A 20,898-nucleotide genomic window follows, 5' to 3' on the forward strand; every position below is an offset into this window, starting at 1 on the left:
AGCCACAGCTTCCCCTAGCCCACCCAGAACATGCCAGGCAAGAAGATGGTAGACAACCAGCTGGGGCGAGCAGACCTGGGCTGGGCAGAGGAAAAGTTGAGTCTGCCAAAAGCTTCACTTCTGGGTCAGAAAGTTGGAGAGCGTGGTATGTGTGTCCCCAAGCAGTCCCCCAGTTAGCCTCAGAGGCTGCCTGCTGCCGGAAGCACCAGCCTGTGGCAGGTTTGCTGGGTCTGAACCTACACTGGTAGTTTTCTCATCTCTGCAGAGCGTGGACTGTGGCGTGGCAGTACAGGCTTCTGGCTTCCAGCCTGTGGCTTGTTGGAATACTTGCCTGGTCTGTGCCTAGCTAGCTGTGTTGGCTGTCCACGCAGCTCAGGCAGGACAGTGGCTGGCCTCTGCCCTCCAGCTTTCCCCAGGCTCTGCCTCTTCACCTGTTTGGCCCTGCTGGGAGGGTCAATAGAGCACAGATGCAGTCCTGAATGAACTTTTTTTTTTTTTCTGTTTTGCTCTTGATAAAATGCAGGGGGAGGAGAGCCTTCCTGACTTAGCACACACATCGACTCCCACCCTGAACAGTGTCTCATAGACTGTGAAGCAGAGTAGCCAGCCCTGGTGGACACATTTGGGAGGTGGTGGCAGGAGGATTAGAAATTTGAAGCCAGCCTGGGCTACATGCGAGACCCTGCGCGCACGCGCACACACACACACACACACACACACACACACTCACTCACACACACCCCTAAAAGGCCCAAAGAGGCTAAATACTTCAGTCTAGGCCACACAGGAAAAGAGTGAGTTGGGTCCCTACAAAGTTTGTTTCCTGGCCTGTGAGTGACCCTCTACACTGAGTCCCTTGTCCTATGGACTAAGGGAGCGTTACTGTTACCCTTCCTTTCCCATCTCCCTGACCCTATGGGAGCTGGGACCTATGGCTACACTCTCATTGAGGACTATTAAACATCCATTCTGCAGTCTGGTTCCAAGCAGGCTCCTCTGCTTCAGATTTTTCTGAGGGTCCCAAGACCACTGTGGAGATTTTGCTGGGTTGGCTGATGTTCTGCCCAGAGGCTGTGTAGTCAGCAGAAACTCTGGTCTTACAGAAAAGAAGACCAGGAGGGGCTGTGGCCCACAGGTGTCCTGATGGCCATACCTTGGAGACCCCTATTTTGCTACTAATGCTCTTGGGCTCAGAGGGTGGCCTTTGTACCCTGTCCCTAATAGTGATCCCGTGTCCTCAGTCTACAGGTGTCTGTGAGAGGCCTTCCCCAAGGCGTAGTTTTGTCTACCCTCTGTGCGGCCTCGATGGCAGACCAGTGCCTCCAAATCTGCTCTCCAGCATGCCTTTGCATTACCTCTGCGACTCCTGGGGGGATAAAGGAAATGGATAGCCACACTCTCCTGTCATACCACCTTCTCTCTTGTCCCCAAGTGTCCACTGTGCTCTTAGCTATGAAACCAGGCCAGCCACCCCCATACTTCCCTGCAGCAGCTCATCAGTGTGAACAGCAGACACCAGAAGTTTCCAGTCTCAGAGGCACCAAGCTGTGCCCTGTGCAGGCAACTAGGGATCTGGGGGAGAAAGTCGGGAAGATTAGAGTTAATGGGGTGTGGCCTGAGCCCCGCCCCAGCACTCCAGGGAGACAATGTGTTTATTATCTGCTTTTAATCTGTTCTTGTTTCCTCTGTGTTAACTCATTTGCTTATTCATTCCACAGTTGTTTACTAAGTACCTGCTGTATGCCACGCCCTGTTCTAAGTGCTTTGCAGTGAACCAGGTGAAGCGTTTGGGTCTGTGAGGGGAGGAGTAACCACAAACAAGGAACGACTTGCCAGGTCTAGGAAGTTAGGGTGGACATATCTCCCACTGCTCCTGCTCTACGTGGCTAAGTTCTTGGGTGGGCCATTATAAACAGTTGGATGATTCTGGAAGTTGGAGAGAAGCCAGGATTCTGGATGTTCCCATTCTAGAGTTGGATCTGATGGCATGGACGACCCAGACATGTCCGAAGGCACAGACAGAATGACAGCCAAGGATCAGGAAGGGTCACAGTCCTGGTGACTTTCGTCACCATGATAAGCAAATGGAACTCAAGGGAGAAAGGGTTTATTTCGGCTCACAGCTCTGATGCCCGATCCATCCTGGGAGGTCAAGGCAGCAGGAGCTGAAGTAGTTGGTCACATCACATGTACAGTCAGGAAGAGGAGAGCAATGAACTCTCGCTCAGCTCACTCTCTCTTCCATGCTGTTCAGGATGCAAGCCTAGGGAATGGTGCCACAGGACACAGTCCTAGGGGATGGTACCACCAGGACACAGACCTAGGGGATGGTGCCACCAGGACACAGACCTAGGGGATGGTGCCGCCAGGACACAGACCTAGGGGATGGTGCCACCAGGACACAGACCTAGGGGATGGTACCACCAGGACACAGACCTAGGGGATGGTGCCACCAGGACACAGACCTAGGGGATGGTGCCACCAGGACACAGACCTAGGGGATGGTGCCACAGGACACAGACCTAGGGGATGGTGCCACCAGGACACAGACCTAGGGGATGGTGCCACCAGGACACAGACCTAGGGGATGGTGCCACCAGGACACAGACCTAGGGGATGGTGCCACCAGGACACAGACCTAGGGGATGGTGCCACAGGACACAGACCTAGGGAATGGTGCCACCAGGACACAGACCTAGGGGATGGTGCCACCAGGACACAGACCTAGGGGATGGTGCCACCAGGACACAGACCTAGGGGATGGTGCCACCAGGACACAGACCTAGGGGATGGTGCCACCAGGACACAGACCTAGGGGATGGTGCCACCAGGACACAGACCTAGGGGATGGTGCCACCAGGACACAGACCTAGGGGATGGTGCCACCAGGACACAGACCTAGGGGATGGTGCCACCAGGACACAGACCTAGGGGATGGTGCCACCAGGACACAGACCTAGGGGATGGTGCCACCAGGACACAGACCTAGGGGGTGGTGCCACCAGGACACAGACCTAGGGGGTGGTGCCACCAGGACACAGACCTAGGGGATGGTGCCACCAGGACACAGACCTAGGGGATGGTGCCACCAGGACACAGACCTAGGGGATGGTGCCACCAGGACACAGACCTAGGGGATGGTGCCACCAGGACACAGACCTAGGGGATGGTGCCACCAGGACACAGACCTAGGGGATGGTGCCACCAGGACACAGACCTAGGGGATGGTGCCACCAGGACACAGACCTAGGGGATGGTGCCACCAGGACACAGACCTAGGGGATGGTGCCACCAGGACACAGACCTAGGGGATGGTGCCACAGGACACAGACCTAAGGGATGGTGCCACAGGACACAGACCTAGGGGATGGTGCCACCACTTTTAGTCTGGATCTTCCTACCTCAAGATGACTTAATGACTTAATCAGCATAGTTCCTCATAGGCATACCCAGAAACTGAACAGTGCCTCACAGATGTGCCTAGATACTTGTTTTCTAGGTGATTCCAGGATTCGTCAGGTTGACATTGATACTACCTCACTAGCTATTAATAGAGGTTAAAGCTTTAAGGCAAAATTTCCCTGTTCCAGGAAATCTCTGTGGTTCCCCACCCTCAGCAGCACAGATGGAGTTGAGATGTTACCTTAGCAGGCCTCACTGAGGCCCCCAGCTTCCCCACTCGCTGTGTGGTACCAGAATGGGGAGCCCACACCTAGGTCAGTAGCAACCCCTCCCACTCAGTACAGTGAAGACCATATGGGATACATGAAGTTGGGACTCTTCCAGATAAAACAAACACCCCATGCACCACCTCGGAGTCACCACTGGGGAGCCAGGGATTTTGCCGGCTTACCCAATGAGGATGAAACCCCCTTCCCCATAGAGTCACAGAAGGCAATGAGGAACACGATGCCACCCCCCTGCTCATCTCTGCCAGGATGTGTCAGGAGAGGTGTACTGGGAAGCCAGAAGGCCAGCAAAGGTCAGGAATCCTTACCACCTTGAGTAGTGCCTGGTGGGACACTTGATTCTTGTGCTTGCTTTCTAGTTATCAGGTGGGGCGCTTGTTTTTCTTGCCACAATGTAGTCAAAGGAAGCCAGATGAGGCAGAAGGATTAAACAAGACCCGGGATCTCTGTAGAAATGTCCAAAAGGAGCCAGACGCCACGGCTCATCCCTGTAACCCCGGAATTTGGGGAGGCAGACTCATGTGTTAAAAAATAACAGAAAGAACAGGAAGCCATATAAAGCGAGTCTTCCGGCCACAGTGAAATCAAACAAAGATGGAGGAAAATTAGGAAACAGTTGCAAATTAAAGAGCAAACTTCTTAACAGTGCCTGAGCCACAGAAGGGGCCTCAAGGAAAACTTTAAACTATATTAAATGTAAAAATGTTAAAATACAACTCAAAAATCTGTAGAGCTAAAGTAGCACCAAGAGGGAAAAGAACAACACTGCATAATTCCTTATCAAAGAGAGAATGACTGGGACTGGAGGGGCGGCTCAGTGCTAGGAATATGTGGGGCAGAGATAGGAAGATCACTGGGCTTCCAATCCAGCCATGGAGATACGAGCCACATGTTTAGGGGGAGACCCTGTCTCAAAGGACCAGGCAAAGACTGAGAGAGGAGAATGCTTGGTGCCCTCCTGTCCTCTGTGTACACACCACATACATGAGCCATGGCACACATGTGTGCATGCAGTCATACACACTAACACAGGCACACGCAGGAATGAACAAATGAATGCATCTTTTTAAAAGGAGAGAAATATTTTAAACCAGTAATGAAAGTTTGCACTCCAAGATTGTAGAAAAAAGATTTAAAAATAACTCCAAACATAAACAAAAGAAAGATAAGAGCAGAAATCAGCAAAATTGAAAATGAGCAACGGTGACAGAAAAAGAACCAGAGAAAAATCAATGAAGCAAAAAATCTGCTTTTTAAAAAACATGACAGACAAAATTGACAGACCCTAGCTTTTTCAAAACTAAAATGAGGTACGGCCATGACAGACCCCGAGGACATCAAAAGCATAGCAAGGACATATTACAAATGGCTCGGGGCACATGCACTTGACGATTGAATGGAACGGAGCTGAGAAGTTCTGAAAGCACAGATGGGCACTTCTCACTCAGCAGGAAATACGTCGTTTGGATATTCCAGTGACTACTAAGAACACTGAAATAATAGTTTTTAAATGTTCAAAAAGCAATCTCCAAGCCTACATGATCTTACTGGGACATCTTGCCAAATATTTAAATAAGAATTAATACCTATTATCTGTCAGATAATAGAATATGAAAGAACATTTAGCAATTTATTTTATGAGGTTAGTGTTATTCTGATACTAAAATCAGACAAAGAGAGTGCAGAAAGAGAGAGAGAGAAGTTAGACTAATAGTTATCTTGAATATAGTTTCAAAAATCCTTCACCAAAGAATGGCAGACAGGAGTCCAGCATATGTGGGAAGTGTATACCGTGGTGAGGAAAGTTACCCAGTGGTGAAGACTTGAGACGCACTCAGTGCCCTCAACCACATCAGCAGCCAAAAGGAGGCTGCTGATTACATCAACAAGCACCCAGGCTAGTTCATGTTCTAAATAATTCTCCCAGAAAATAAAGATGGATGGGAATTTCAGCTTGATAACAAAAACTGGTAAATGTCTGTAGACAGCATTGAAATAATGTTGAAGGACGTCTCTGTGATATTGAGAATACCACTGGAAGTCCTGGCTAGCACAATTAGGTATAAAAGTCAATAAAACCCATTCAGCGCAGAAATGAAGAAACAAAACACACCCATGTATAAATGACAATTGTCTGTGCAGAAATACCCAAGGATCGTACCAAAAGTTTTACAGACTGGACCAGTGAGTTCAGCACAACCATAAGAAGAAAGCAGATATGTCTCTTTCTCTGATCTCTCTCTCTCTCTCTCTCTCTCTCTCTGGTTTTAGTATCAGTTTTATTCCTATAAGCTTACAATGAAAATTGGGACAAAAAATTAAAATATAATTATATTTCTACTAGAAAAAGTAAATGCATAGGCTTTAGACTAATAAAGCTAGAACTCCTACGCTAATAACTGAAAAAAACTCCAATGAAAGAAATTACTGGTCTTAATAGTAGACCATGTTCATGGATCAAAACACTCAACATGAAGTCCATAGCAATTCTCAAAGTGGAATACAGGTTTAATATGATTCTTAACAAAATTTCAACAAGACTTATACAAATACCCAGGCTATTTTAAAATGCAGATGGACATTCAAAAGAAGTAGAATGGCTAAAAACAATTTTAAAGAAGGAGAGAGTAGAGTGACTCAGTCTGTCCAATTTCTAGACCTATTACAGTTAGAGTAACCCAGACTGGTGTGTGTGTGTGTGTGTGTGTGTGTCAGGGTGTGCAGGGAGGTAGACACATCCATCGATGTGACAGAACATAGGGATCCAAGAGCAGACTCAGACAAATGCCCACTTTTTGACAAATGCTCCTATTTTTGACAAAAGAGCCAGTGAGTGGGATGAGGGCGAATGGTGCTGGAGCTATGGACACTCACAACAGAAAACCAACATTCGTTTAAATTCTGCATTAAACCAGGTCACAGGCCTAAGCATACGATGGAACATTATAAAAGTTTTAGAAAAATATAGGAGGAAAACCTTTGGGAATGAAGGCTTAACACACGTTTTCTGAGACTTCACTTCAAAAGCATAAAAGGAAAAAAATCAATCAATCAGTCAGCCTATTAAGAGGCTGGCAAGACATGCTACTACTATAAGGGTCTTTAATCCACGCATCTGACAAAGGGCTAACCTCTGAAGTGGTGTTTTGAAAGAGAGATGCCCCCTTATAGGCCCGGTAATTTGAACACTTGGTCCCCAGATGGTGGTGCTGTTGGGGGTGGGGGGCTTAAGTGGTGCAGCTTTGCTAGAAGCTACATCACTGAGGGCAGGCTTTGAGGTTATTTCTCTCCATCCCACTTCCAGCTCCTCTCTGCTTTGTGCTTATGGTTGAGGGTGTGAGCTCTCAGCTTCCTGCTCGGCCTCTAGGCTGCTGCTGGCTGTTGTGCCTACACTCTGCCATGATAGATTCAACCCTCTAGAACCTAAGCCCAAATAAGCTCTTCCTTAAGTTGCCTTTGGTCATGGTGTTTAATCACAGCCACATGAAAGCAACTAATCCACCTAGTAATATAAGGAACTGAACTCTGAAAACTAAGAGGACAGCGAGAACAACAAAACCCCCCAATTAATAAGCAAACTATGGAGAAGGTATACAGATTGTGCAAACAAGTAGATGAAAAGCTTTAGCCATTAGGAAACACATTTAAAGCCACAATGATCTAGGATTATGTGTCTCTTAGACCAGCTAAAATAACAAACACTGACCCAATCAATTCCTGGTAGGCTGTGGAGACACACACAGCTCAACACCCAAGAAGAAAACTATTGATGGATACAATTTGGGTCACTCTCTAGAGAACTGCTAACTGAAAACAACCAGCCCAGACATGTATGCCGTGTGATTCCACTTATATCAAATGCTCAAGATTCTAGAAAGGAAGAACAGATTAGTGGTTGCCAAGGACCAGAGGAAGTCAGGAAAAAAAAAGTGGATATGGCTATAAAATGGCAAGAGAAGGGATCCACTGTGTGCTGTAGTTTGATTATGGCTAGTGAGGACCTTGGTCTTGACACTGCACCATAATTGCACTCATTTTGTAATGTGTTGTAATTATTGGAAACTGGCTAAAGATGGCACGACTCCTCCCATCTTTGTGTATTATAGCTTCATTTGAATCTATAAGTATCTCAAATTTTTTAATTAATTTAAAATCAAAGAATGATTAAAGAGGGGAAAAGGTTCCAAGAAAATTGTAGGGTGTGGTGAGGACTGAGGCTTCATAGAGACGGTGAGTGGGGGCTGAGGTGACACTGGAGATGACACGGCTGGAGGCCTGGGGAAAGCCTGGACAGAAGGGAGGACTAGGGTGGCACAGGGGCTTTGGTGTTTTGAGAACAAAGCGGACTGGGTGGCGGCTGGAATGCACCACACTGGCAAGCTCAGGGCACACTCCCTTTGAATGATTGTCCTACATGAACAGCAGATGGCGTGTGGACAAGGCTTACAGGTCAGCTGCCTTCGTGTCTGCCCAGCAATTTCTGTCTGCCTCTGCTCTGTCCCTGGAGCCTCTGTTCCCTCTCTATACCCTAGGCTCCATCCCTATAGCCATGACTTCGTGCCTACAGCCTAGGTTTCATCCCTATGGGCTTGACTCCATCCCTACAGCCTTGGCTCTATCCCTGTAGCTTTGACTCTTCCCTGTCTTACTTAAGGTCCAGTTACTGTGATGAAACACTATAACCAAGAGAAAATTGTGAGGGAAGAGCTGATTTCATCTTACACTTTCGGAACTCTAGCAGGGCTGGAACTGGAGGCAGGAACTGAAGAAGCCATGATGGAGTGCTGCTTACTGGCTCACTCCTCATAGCTTGCTCGGTCAGCTTTCTTATACCATCCACAACCTCCCCAGGGGTAGTCCTGCCACATCAATCAATGATTAAGAAAATGTACCCACAGGCTTGTGGTGACAATCTTATAGAGACATTTTCTCAAGTGTGATGCCTTCTTCTTAGATAACTCTGTTGCCTAGTCAACAGAAACTAGCCAGGACAATCCCTGTGGCCTGGGCTCCATCCTTCAGCCTCGCTCCATCCCTATAGCTTGGGCTCCATCATTTTCAGCCCTCTGCTTTGACTGGATCTCTGCCTGCAGTCTTTCTGCTTCATCCTCTGGTTGGGACCATCCAGAGTGGGAGTGGCTTGGTTAAAGTTAATTTTTCTGACTGTAAGGACTAAAAAATGTACCCTAAATCTAACTTATGTGAGAGATGGAATTTACATAGATAAGGAAAGAAGGATCATTGTTGCCTGTGGCAGAAAACCAGTATGAAATGGCTGATGAGGAAAAAAATCCAAAGAAAAGGACCTGGGTTCCCATGAGGGACAGGTCCAAGGACAATGGCAGCAGCTCCTTACTGTCTTTGCTGTCTCCTAGGCCAGCTTAAGTTTCAGGTTGGGTGGTGGCAAGACTGTCCCCAGCAGTTACAGATAGACAGCTCACCAGCTCAGCAACCCAGGAGAGACATGGGCTCATCTTCTCTACAGCCTTTGAGATGGTGTCTCCATGTCCACACCTAGGCCATGGGCCCATCCTTAAAGGCTAAAGCAACAGGGAGCAACCCTTGGATTGCCTAGGCCTAGTCAAGTGTTCATCCTTAGAGGCTGAAGACAGGCCAGATCCATGCAAGCTATGGCCCTGAGAGGATGGAAGCACCGTTACCAGAAGCAGAAATGGATGTTGGGCAGGTTAAACTAACATTCCAGAATTCTCCAAACAAGCTCACTTCATTCTCCCAACTCAGGCTGTGAGTTTCCATCAGGAGACATTCCCAACTTAGCTGGTATCTCAGCTCCATTGCTCAGGAGAGAGAACTTGATTGGATCAGCTTTGGCCATAGCCCTGGTATAGTCATTTCCCAGCTCCACCCCCTGTGTGTGTGTGTGTGTGTGTGTGTGTGTGTGTGTGTGTGTTAATGGTCCTGGACATCCCTGGAGAGGCTGAAATCTTAAAAATGTCTATTACAGACACTCCAGGCTTCTAGAAAATATAAATTAGCTCCAATAGATGTGAGGAACCTATTAGTGGGTTAGGGTTGGATGGAAATAGGTGATTATTGAAGATCCATTTGAGAAAGGCTCAATCCATAGACTTTTCCTTAACTTGCCTTCTGGAGTTTGCTCAGGCTGTTGTCAAGAGGGAGGCAGGGCTGCCCTGCAACAGGGATTAGGGATGATGGTATTCAGAGGCCTGCAGGTGGGCTGTTGGCAGGTGGCAGCCTGTGGTGCTGGCAGAGCAGACATGAGTCCACAAACTGAGATCAGAAGGGAGTAATCTGCCTGGAGGAAATCAGGCCAGGGGGATTGGAGCCAGGTAGGATCCCCACTCCTGGCACTAAGTGTGAGTATACAATCCATATCAGAAGAATGAGGCAGGAGGCCATTTCTAGAACTGAGTCTGGCTTGGGGGTGAGTTCAATGCACTCATCAGGTAGGGCAGCCAAGCAGTCCAGCTACAGAAGGTTCAGGAGCGAGGGAGAGATGGTAGACAGGCAAGAGGGACATCAGAACTTCATCTCCCATAGGGAGCGCCTATATCCTGAATCACAAAGAAGCAGGAGCAAGAACACCTTTCCGGGTAGTGACAGTAATGACAGTGTGTCTTTCCTGAGTGCCTCCACATGCTGGCCTTAGTCGAGTGTATTCAAGAACCATCTGCCTTAATTCCATTCACAAGACTGGATGTGAGGAGCACATAGCACAGAGGTCAAAGGTATATGAGAGCAAAGGTAACTGTAGCCCTTATGCTAAACATGCCTGCCTCCTTCTTCAGAGTCAACTTCAGTATCTTTAGGCATCCCCACTCTGGCGTCCCACCGTGTGCTCCTGGACTCTGCTACCTCATGCCTCAATAGCTTTGTGTGTACTGTTCCCTCCTCCCAGGATGTCCCCTAGCCAGGACTTCATCTTCCAGGACCAGCGTTGTCATCACTGCATAACTGGATAACTGTTCCTGTTTCTCTCTCACCTTGCTCTTACAGTAATAGCTAAATAATGTGTCTTTGTCACAATGTGAAGACCCCTGTCATTCTTCCAGATCAAAGTGGAGTGGGAACCAAGTCTTAGGGTTTGTAGCTATGCTAAGTAGACAAATAGTGCGTGGATGAAGCTCTTTGTCCGTGCTCACCCTCACTGTGGCCTCTCTCTCTCTCTCTCTCTCTCTCTCTCTCTCTCTCTCTCTCTTTCTGTCTCTTGACAGCTTGGCCTGGGGTTCATTTACCTGCTGCATGGCGGCATCCGTCACTACGCTCAACTCCTATACCAAGACAGTCATTGAGTTCCGGCACAAGCGCAAGGTCTTTGAGCAGGGATACCGGGAGGAGCCGACCTTCATAGACCCTGAGGCCATCAAATACTTCCGGGAGAGGTCAGTGCTCATGTGCTCCCCTCTGGCCAGTACTAGACGTTTGAAGCCCAAGGCCTTATCTCAGTAACCCAAAAGCCTCATTCAAGACTGGAACAAATGGTCTGATTAAGGTGATCGTGGAGGTGGGACAAACTGGATAAGATAGAGAATGGACTTTGGGATTGCTGGGACATCAAATGTTTTGTAGGCATAAGATTGCTCAGGACTTATATGACCAGATTATGGAAAATTCAAAAGCGAACAACATGTGAGTGGTAGCCATTCAGCCCCAGGCTACTTCAACTGCAATTAGAAGGAGGCTGAACCATGGCTTCCTTCTTGAGCCCTGTAATGGTGCTGTGAAAAGGGATCTGGCAGTAGGGTTGGTGATGGCCAGGTTGGTGACTTTTCAAGGTCAGGAATAACAACTAATCACCTGTGTCTTCAGAAGGTATCTGGGAGCAATGTAGGTAGCAACAAATAGTGCATGGGTAGCTAGATATATAAGTGGATACTTTGATGGACCAATGGATGGATGGATGGATGGATGGATGGATGGATGGATGGATGGATGCACAGACAGATGGACAGATGGGTGGATGGGTGGATGGACAAATAGATGGATAGATGGACAGATGGGTGGATGGACAAATGGATGGATGGATGGATGCAAGATGGACGGACAGATGGATGGATGGACAAATGGATGGATGCACAGATGGACAGACAGATGGGAAGATGGACAAATGGATGGATAGATGAATGTGGGTGGATGGTGAATGCTTAGATGTATAGATGGGCAGTTGAAAGGTTACATATGGATAAGTAGGTGAATGAGTGGGTAGCTGGAAAGCAGATAAATGGATAGATGGATGAGTATATGAGATATGTCAATGGGTAGGTAGATAAGGGAGATGGTAGATGAGTAGATGAATGGATAGATAGGTAAGGGTTGCAGAGATACACAGATGAATGGGAAGATGGATAGGTAAGTCATTGGATGAATATGGATAACAGTGATTGGATTAGTAGATGATTGGGTGGGTGGGTGGATAGTTAGGTAGGTGAGTAAGTAGAAAGGCAAATGGACAGATGAGTTATATGGATTGACTCATGGAGGGAGGAATACATGGCAGGCAGATGGGTAGATGAATGCCAGGATTTTAAAAGCTGGAAGCCCCTGTCTGCAAGACTCCCCTCAACTGTTCTTCTAAAAGCCCTCAGAGCATCAGCTTGGGGAATCCTGGGATTTGGGACACCCCTGTTCACCCTCAGTTCAGTGGTTCTGAGTCCACTTTGTTCTTTCCTCTTGTTTCCTAGCTCCATCCATAGTCACCCCTGTAGGCTGGCTACAATCTAATGCCACCCTGCCCAGCTTTGCTGGAATCTCTTCTGGGCCATGGGAGGTGCTGCTCTCATTACTGCATGCTCAGGAAGCAGCTCCGCCCGTCAGAGCCAGTGCTTCCTTCAGAGCTCTGTCTACCTCCTAGGCCGGCGGAAGCTGATGACAGCAGAGGCAGAGGTGCTTCACATCCTGCCCATACAGAGACCATCCTGCCTGAGCAGTATGTAGGAGTCTAAGAATAACCAATGTGGGCCTGGGGTCTCGACTCCCTATGTTTTCCCTGGGTGCTTCTGTTTCCCCTCAGTGCCGGGTGTGGAACCCAAGGTCTCATGTGTGCTGATACTATTTTCCCACTGAGCTTCACCTCCACTGAGTGGAATCCTAGACAGCCATACAGCTATGACTGTGCCAGGTCCTGTGTCTGGGCATCTAATAGCATGCTTGAGATCTCCCACTGGGCACCGCTAGCTTCCTTTGATAGATGAGGAAGATGAGAAGATCCTTGTTTAAACCTGCACAGTAAGGAGGAGATGGGCTCAAGTCTGCGCAGTTTGGCCTATATGAATCTCTCCGTGTCCCCAAGAATCAGGCTGCTGGATGGGAAGGAGACTCAGCATCAAACCCAGGGATCTACCCGTGTCCACATAGGTGTCCTGAAACTATGGGCATATCTGTCCAGTGTTCACAGAAAAAAATGTATGTGGGGGTGTCGGGGGACTATACTGCAGGTTGGCGGGGGCTCTCAGAATAAGGGCTCTGACTCAGGAGTCAGCCTTCTCAAAGGCGTGGTGCTTTCTAGAACGTCAAGGATGCTGTCAGCAGTGGTGGAGGAAGGCCTGGGCTTCCTATTCACAGGAGAAACTACACTGAGCTTGCTCTCAGTGGAACCTAAGGCCTGAGTGGGCGCCTGCCCATGAGCGCGCCTTTCCTGATCCTTCCCTTTATCCCCATTCCCTTTCTCCTCTCCTGTGTTTCTTGACGCCATCTTCCTTATACGCCCTGTACCCTGTCCTTGGGTGTGGGGATGGAGGGAGGGGGAGCTGAGAAAGAGGTAAATGCGATACTCTTAATGGGTGGAGCTGAGCAGCCCCAGGAGCACACCCTCAGGGTGTGTGGAGGACTAACAGGAAGAAGACTGCTCCAGAAGGCTCTTTGAAGTAGAGGCAGAGCAGGTATGTCACATCGAAAGGAGGGTGGGTTCCTGCACCATTAGTCCAGATCGTTCTCTGACTTGGTCTTCCCTCTGCCGCCTCCCTTCTCCCACAGGCACTCCAGGACTGCCCTGTTCCAGGGTGTTGCCTCTGTGGTACTCCCCTTGGGGTACACATCAGTTCATTCCTCTTCCCGGTCACTTTTCTGCATGTGTGCCTTGCATACTTACACTGGGGTTAGCATCACCTCGGGCCCCTTGTGGCACCCCAAATCTCCAGGCTTGTGCCAGAAACCTAGTGGGAGCTCATGAGGTACTTCCCTGGTGACCTGGTGATCCTCAGGAGCCCTGGATGCTGCTTCCCGCTAGCCTGGCATTTCACTCCAGTCTCTTATCTGCAGACAGTGTCCTGGCAGAGAGGAGCCATACATTCCCAGCATGCTCAGGAGCTTGCCCCAGCTCAGCATCAGTAGTGAGGACCCGAGGTGGGCAGCCCTCAGGACTTAGAGCTGTGGCGAATAGCCTGAGCCCCAGGTGCCCCATTAACACTACAACTGAGTGTTACACTTCGACATGATCCAACTGGGGAAACTGCACCCTGCGCTGCTGAGGGAGCAGCTCAGGCTGTGCACGCCCCACCCTGGCAGCAGCTTCTCATCAAGCCCCAGTTCCTGATGCCCTGGACTGCTCGGGCTCGTGATGAGTGCTTCCCAGCATACGTGCGGAATATCACTTTGCACATTCATAACTTAGCATTATGCAGAGGTTCATCAAATTTGATTTTCCTTCCCTCCAAGGAGAATGTTTCAGCTCTGCTGCTCTGTTCTATTTTCTTCCCCCCCTCCGCTTTCCCCCTCCCCGTTCTTGCCTACGAGCAGCTCGGAGCACATGGCTTTGTTGCACGGCTTTTGCAGGGCAGATGCGAGACACACAGGGAGAGCCCTTGGAAAGCAGAAGAGGTTGCGGTCTGGTCTGGCTCTTTGCTGCTGTGTGACTTGGCTCTAGGCAGCAAACAACTCTGGGCTTGTGTCTTCTGCACATGAAGTGAACCCAGAGCCCTTGGCATCTGGAAATGCTGACATTTTGTTCCCCTGTGGTATATTGGGCTCAGGGCCTGGCATGCAAAGGCAGGGAGAGGGAGAGAGGGGGGGAAGGAGGGAGGGAGGGACGAAGGGAGAGGAGAGGGGAGGGGAGGAGAGAGAGAGAGAGAGAGAGAGAGAGAGAGAGAGAGAGAGAGAGAGAGAGGAGAGAGAGAGAGTTTGTCTCTTCTAGTGGTCTTGTTGAGCCTCTGAGGGTAGCATAAACTTGGAAATGAACTGCTTAGGACAGAGGCAGGATAGTGCTTCAGTCAGGTTGTTAATCTTGTAACAGCTTACTCTGATCCACACCCCCTAAACACCCCAAGTGTGACTGACTCATTGATTCCCACAGAATCTCTAGGAAGTATGGGTAAAAGCCTTGTCCCTATTCCACATATGCCAAGTTGAGGCCCAGAGGGGTGCTGGGATTTGTCCAAGGCCACACAGCTCACTAGTGCCACCCCAGTTACCACATAGTTACCACACATGTGGTGACTATTTCATGGCACATAGTTACCATGGCATTTAATTGTGGTCCTTGAGGACTCTTGTGTGGCAGGTTCAGAGGAGGGTGCCGAGGAGTGTCCAGGTGAAGGAGCCTCGGTGTGAGAGGCAGGCAGGGCAGGAGCACATAGGCCGGGAAGTGTGAGCATCCAGGGTTGGCTCCCACCACCCCACTGCCACCATCAGAAGAGGAGTCTCCTACATCTCACCCTACTGCTGCTGCTCTGGGAAAGTGTTGGACAGACAAACTGTCTCTTCCCTACCTCATCCATACTGTCACCCAGGTCCTTCAAAGGTGTGAGGGGATGTTAGGCAGGTTCTGAGTGGCTGGGGACTTTGAAACATTGTGGTGTGTGTGTACACACACGTATGTGCACATGTGTTAACACATAGCATCCTCACAGGAAAGGGAAGGTCATACCACCAGGCTGGCTGACCCAGCCCCTGAAGACTGGCACCTGGGAATGGTATGTCCCAAGTCTGTGAAGCCTCTAGAATTCAAGAGTCCCACTGTCTTGCAGCCAGCTGTCCCCAGGGAAGGCGTCTTAATCGGCCTCCTGGGGAGAGGGCGGGAGCTGCTGAAGGTAGGCAAATATTTGCAGATCAGGGGTTCTCTTGAATACTTAAATGCTCAGATCTGATTTAACAGCACATGAGAGAAAATAAGACCTGTTGGGTCAGACCCAGGAGAGAACTCAGCCACACTGACCAAGCAGCCTGCCTCCCTGTGGGTTCTGTGAGGAGCAAGGAGCCCAGAGCTGCTTGGGAGGATGCTCCCACTCGAGGTAGCCTCCTGCCGCCTGCTTCCCTCCAGTTTCTTGGCTGCTCTGGTAACTCATAGCGCAGCATGCTCAGTCCTCAGGCTCCCTGTGTCAACTTTTCCCTCTGAAGGGAGCGGCTCCTGCTCTCCAGCCTGTGCCAGCACCTGGATCCACAAGGGCTCTGCAGTGCAAGCTTTGTTAATTAGAAGCAGGTCAGCTGGGGTTTCCCATGGCAGACACATCTTCTAGCTCTCTGCCTGCACTGAGCCCAGAGTCCTTGTGGAATCAGACTTTGAATTGAGACTGCAAGCTGGGCTTGGTGGCAGAAATTGTGAGCTCAGATGCTCTCCTGAGGGTGAGAATGGCAGGTTCAAAGCCTGCCGGGCCTGCAGAGTAAGTTCAAGGGCAACTTAGTGAGACTCTGACTTAAAAGCAGATGCCTTAGCCTCAGCACTTGGGAGGCAGAGGCAGGGGATCTCTGCAGGTCTGAGGCCAGCCTGATCTACATAGTGAGACCCTATCTCAAAAATGAATGGATAAATAAATAAATGACATAGGTTTAATCATTAGTACTGCAAATATATATATACACATACACATATACAGATACGTACACAGATAGAGCACATATGTATATATACATATATGAGAAAACAAGTAGAATGAGTCTTGGGGTGTGAGGATCCTCACCAAGTTGCTTCACCTCTGGGGAGTCCTGTTGTCCGGCTGGGGAGTGTGTCCTATTGCCCAGCATGGTCACGAGGGGACAGGAGCTACAGAATTAGGAGCATCTTCTTGCTCTCTGCCAGCCTTCTGAGACCTTCCTCTGTGCAGAAAGAATAATACTACCCCGTTGGAAGAAGGGCATCCTGCAAGCTGGTGTTTTGTCTCTAAAAACTACTAAAACAACAGCCTCAAGGAATTGGAATTTCTGTGAATCTCATGCTGAAGTCTGTCGCTTCCAGGGAGCAGCTTGTCTCCTAGGGAGAGATTTCACAGGGTACTGAAGGCTTGTCAAACACTTTGTAAACCAGACCAAACCAGACCAGACCAGAGTCCACACAGTGATGGATAGACAGACCACCCCTTGGCCAGGACTGCTTAGCTATGGGTATACCTTATCCTCTATGTAAACCAAACCTCCTTCCAGGGCTTCAAAGATGGACATTTGGGGGTTGGCCTCACCATTTTTTTGTGTGTGTTAGTTCCTCTTCTCAATGTGGTCACATTGAGTGAGTCTCCTTTCTCTTTGTGTCACAGGGAGTAGAAACCATTGCAAAGCCCCTCCCTGAAGCCAGCTCTCACTGTTTCCCTGACTGTCATAAAACACGCTGCCCTGCATGTCAGGGACCTACATGGACATTGTCATTCCTGCGTGGTGAAGGGTACCTCTACCTGCTCAGTGGCCAAACATCTCAGCAGCCCCAAAGGCTGAGGTCCACACCAGCACCACAATCCTTCTGCCTGAACAGGTCTGCATGGAAGGCCTCTCTCCCATCCTCACTTCCCACTCATGACACTACCTACGCCAATCTGTCTCCCAGGCCCTCCTCAGCCCACTAAGGCGCTCTCAGCAGCAGTGCAACACCCTCGAGCATGACTGCCCAGTCCTGGCTTTCCAGATCTGCTGCCCTGGTTCTGTAGCCTCTGATTTAGGCAACCCTAGTCAACAGTTACTCTTCCTGATGTTTTTCCAGGGGTGATGTCTGCCCTTTCCACTTGCAGGGTATCTGTAGGATTCTTTGAAACAGAGCAGTGCAGTAACTGAGACAGAACTGACCACCCACAAAGGTCACTCAGAGCGTGGACATGGGGCGGGGGGCGGGGGGGGGGACCGTCTTCATTTCCCACCCGCCTTCCTCTCCTTGGTATTGCTAGGTGCCCATGCTTCCTTGGGCCAGAGAGCCCTCCTCTTCCTTCCTCAGTGATCACATGGCTGGGGACACCCACATCTCAGAAGCCCCCTCCTCAATGCAGCTATACTTCTTATTTCAGCTTCTAGAAGTTACTGCCTGCCCATCAACATGGCTAAACTCACTCACGTGCTTGCCCTCCAAACCTAGTCCAGTGCGCTTGGTTCTCTGTCCCAATTGCATGTTTCTTTCATAGGTGTCCAAGCCGGTGAAAACAGGGCCCCTGGTCCCACAGCTCCTCTTCACCCCAAGACCAGAGAACTCTCATCACAACCAAACTAGACCTCTATCTCAGTCCCTGTTTTATTGCTGTGAAGAGACAGCATGACCAAGGCAACCCTTATAAGAAAGCATTTAATTGGGGGCTGGCTTACAGATTCAGAGGCTTAGTCCATTATCATCATGGCGGGAACATGGTGCTGGAGTAGGATCTGAGAACTACATCCTGATCCACAGGCAGCAGGCAGAGGCACTGGGCCTGGCTCCAGCTTTTTGAAACTTCCAATCCCACCCCAAGTGACACACTTCCTTCAGCAAGGCCACACCCCCTAATCCTTCTGATCCTTTTCAAATAGTTCCACTCCTTGGTGACTAAGGCACCACAGCCTCCCCTACCTATGTGCACCTCTGCAGCTTCTGGGACCCATGAAACATGGGAAGTTATAGAAGCCAGCAAATCGTTAGTTTTAAATACCCATTTCCCCCATTCCCCCACCCCACATACACAACAGCATTTCACTATGCAGCCCTGGCTATCCTGGAACTCTCTCTATAGACCAGTTTAGCTTGGACACAGAGATTCATCTATCTCTACCTCCTGAGAGCCGGAATTAAAGATCTGGCCTAAGTTTTAAATAGTGTTTCCTATTTCTTGTTTCTTGTTGTTCTAAGTGTTTTTATTTTTAGCTAGGCACAAACCTATAATCCCAGCACTGAGAGGTGGAGGCAGGGAGATTGTGGGTTCAAGGTTAACTTAGGCTACATAGTGAGAATGTGTCTCAAAAGAAAAGTTGTTAGTGTTTTATTATTACCAGATCTTAAAGTTGATCTCTCACTGTGCCTGAGTTATGCATTAAATTTTTCATGGGCGTATACAGAGGGAAAACAGTCTATTGTATAGGATTTGGCACAGCCCTGGGCTTTGGGACCCACTGGGGTCTCAGGGCACCTTAAGTAGATAAGTGGGGATAGCTGTCATTTATTCTCCGCACCTCCACCCTTGGTCATACAGGCTTGAGTCACCTCACACTCACCTGGGTGAGCCCAGCAGTCCTCCCTCCTGTTCCAGTTTTTACTCCTAGTAGCCATTGTTCAGCAACACTGTGATGTGACCAGGATAATGATCCCTCCTCTCCATCCAGAGTGCTGATGGGACTTCCATGGTCCCCAGGGCATCATGGGAACATCCCAGCCTCACCATGTGTTCTGCCTCATTCTTTACCTATCCCAGTGTCTCTGATCTGCTTGTGCTCTAGGCATCCAAGCATGAGCACATGATCATACCAAGGCATCATGGCTTGTAGATGTAGGCTGTGCTCCTTCCCTATGGGAGCAGTCCTCAGGATGGTGGAAGGGTCTTCTGCCACATATCAGGAAGTCATCACACTGTTCTTGGGCCTTGCAATAGGAGGAAGGTGGCATAAAAGATTTGTGTTCTGAGGGGACTAATGCTGGAGACTTCATCTATTTCCATCCTTGCCATTCATAAGATGTCTGCATGTCTCTTTGCAGAAACTGAGACAAAATAAAGCACTCCTAAAGACCAGGCCAGAACATGAACATGGTGGGAAACTGCTCTTTCCTGATATATTCCAAATGACTCATCATGCAAAAGAAAGGGAAAAATTAGAATATAGAATATCTTTAAAACCCATCTAGCTCTCCTCTCGAAACTGCCCTTTTGGTGGGGTGTTATGGAATCTTAATTTACCATGTACAGGTCATTTATTTCTTTTATTCATTTTCATTCTATTCTTCATCTCTTTCTAAATTGACCATTTAAAATCAATGTGTTTTTTGTCCTCTGAGGCTGTCTCCTGGATCTGTAACTTCTGAGTCTCAGCTCTGTCTTTGAGGAGGCTTTGATGGGACTTCTCAGGGCTCCTTGCAGAGCACTGTTCTAGGTTGGGGTTCTTTGAAATTGATATTCCTTGGAGGAGTGTGTCCCCCAGGATTTAGAGATTGGTGCCCAGAAGATCACAACATCCTCAAATTGCTCCGATTGACACGGCTGTCTACACCAGCAATGGAAGGGATGACAGAGAGCAGAGGGGGGTCTTTAGGGTAGGAAATGATGGAGAGAGGGAGGAACATCTGAAAGCAACATCTGGAAGAAATGGCTACTTCTTGAACTCCTCAGCTTCTTCCTACCAAGTAGCTGGGCAGAGAAACAGTTCTAGGAAGGTCTTGAGCCATGACTCCCCTCCTGCAGGTATGGTAGTGCATTATGGGAAAGCCAGGAGACCCAGGCTTAGCAGCTGTTCTGAGACTCAACTGGGATTTGCAACCCACACTACAGGCCTCCATGGAACCCATAATCTAGCCCTACACCCAAGACCAGCCTCTCAGAATCTACATAAATATGCCTTTGAGTGATCTCTGTGCCCATTAATTTTGGGAAACACTGGACTGTGAAACAGTGCAGATAGCCATCCTCAGGATCCCAGGAGGCAATGTGGCTAGAAGGGTCAGCACTTGGACAGGGACTACTTGAAGTGTTCAGAATTGAGATGTCATCTTGGTGGATTTTTCCTTTGATGAGTATGAAGTGTCCTTCCCCATCCTTTTTGATTACTTTTGGTTGAAAGTCTATTTTATTAGATATTCAAATGCCTACTCCAGCTTGTTTCTTTGGTCCATTTGCTTGGAAAACCTCTCTCCAGCCTGTTACTCTGAGGTAGTGTCTCTCTTTGTTGCTGAGGTGTGTTTCTTATATGCAGCAGAATGATGCTTATGCATCCACTCTGTTAGCCTGTGCCTTTTCATTGGGGGAATTAAGCTCATTGATGTTGAGAGATATTCATTACCAATGATTGTTAGTTACTGTTATTTTGGTGGTGATAGTGGTGTGTGTGTGTGTGTGTGTGTGTGTGTGTGAAAGAGAGAGGGGTGTTT

At 48.9% G+C, this 20,898-nt stretch overlaps 1 protein-coding gene and 1 long non-coding RNA gene across 4 annotated transcripts in view; one reads left to right on the top strand and one right to left on the bottom strand.

Moving 5' to 3' along the window:
* Window positions 1-20,898, top strand: part of Gsg1l (GSG1 like) — a 200,552-nt gene that overhangs the window by 162,336 nt on the left and 17,318 nt on the right. The window contains exon 5 of one of the 2 annotated variants that reach the window (XM_052199696.1): window positions 10,886-11,053. The exons of the other annotated variant lie outside the window; for it this stretch is intronic. Coding sequence (XP_052055656.1) covers window positions 10,886-11,053 — 168 coding nt within the window. The remainder of the gene's footprint in view (window positions 1-10,885; window positions 11,054-20,898) is intronic. 2 annotated transcript variants of the gene reach the window in all.
* Window positions 2,423-3,287, bottom strand: LOC127696750 (uncharacterized). Of its 2 annotated transcripts, none has more exons than XR_007980305.1 (3): window positions 3,044-3,287; window positions 2,696-2,985; window positions 2,423-2,494 (listed from the first exon to the last, which is right to left on the bottom strand). It is a non-coding gene; the product is annotated as an uncharacterized LOC127696750 (long non-coding RNA). The 2 variants fall into 2 exon arrangements; XR_007980304.1 differs by lacking the exon at window positions 2,423-2,494 and adding an exon at window positions 2,531-2,638.

The sequence above is a fragment of the Apodemus sylvaticus genome, chromosome 1 (genome assembly GCF_947179515.1).
Source record: "Apodemus sylvaticus chromosome 1, mApoSyl1.1, whole genome shotgun sequence".
Lineage (NCBI taxonomy): Eukaryota > Metazoa > Chordata > Mammalia > Rodentia > Muridae > Apodemus > Apodemus sylvaticus.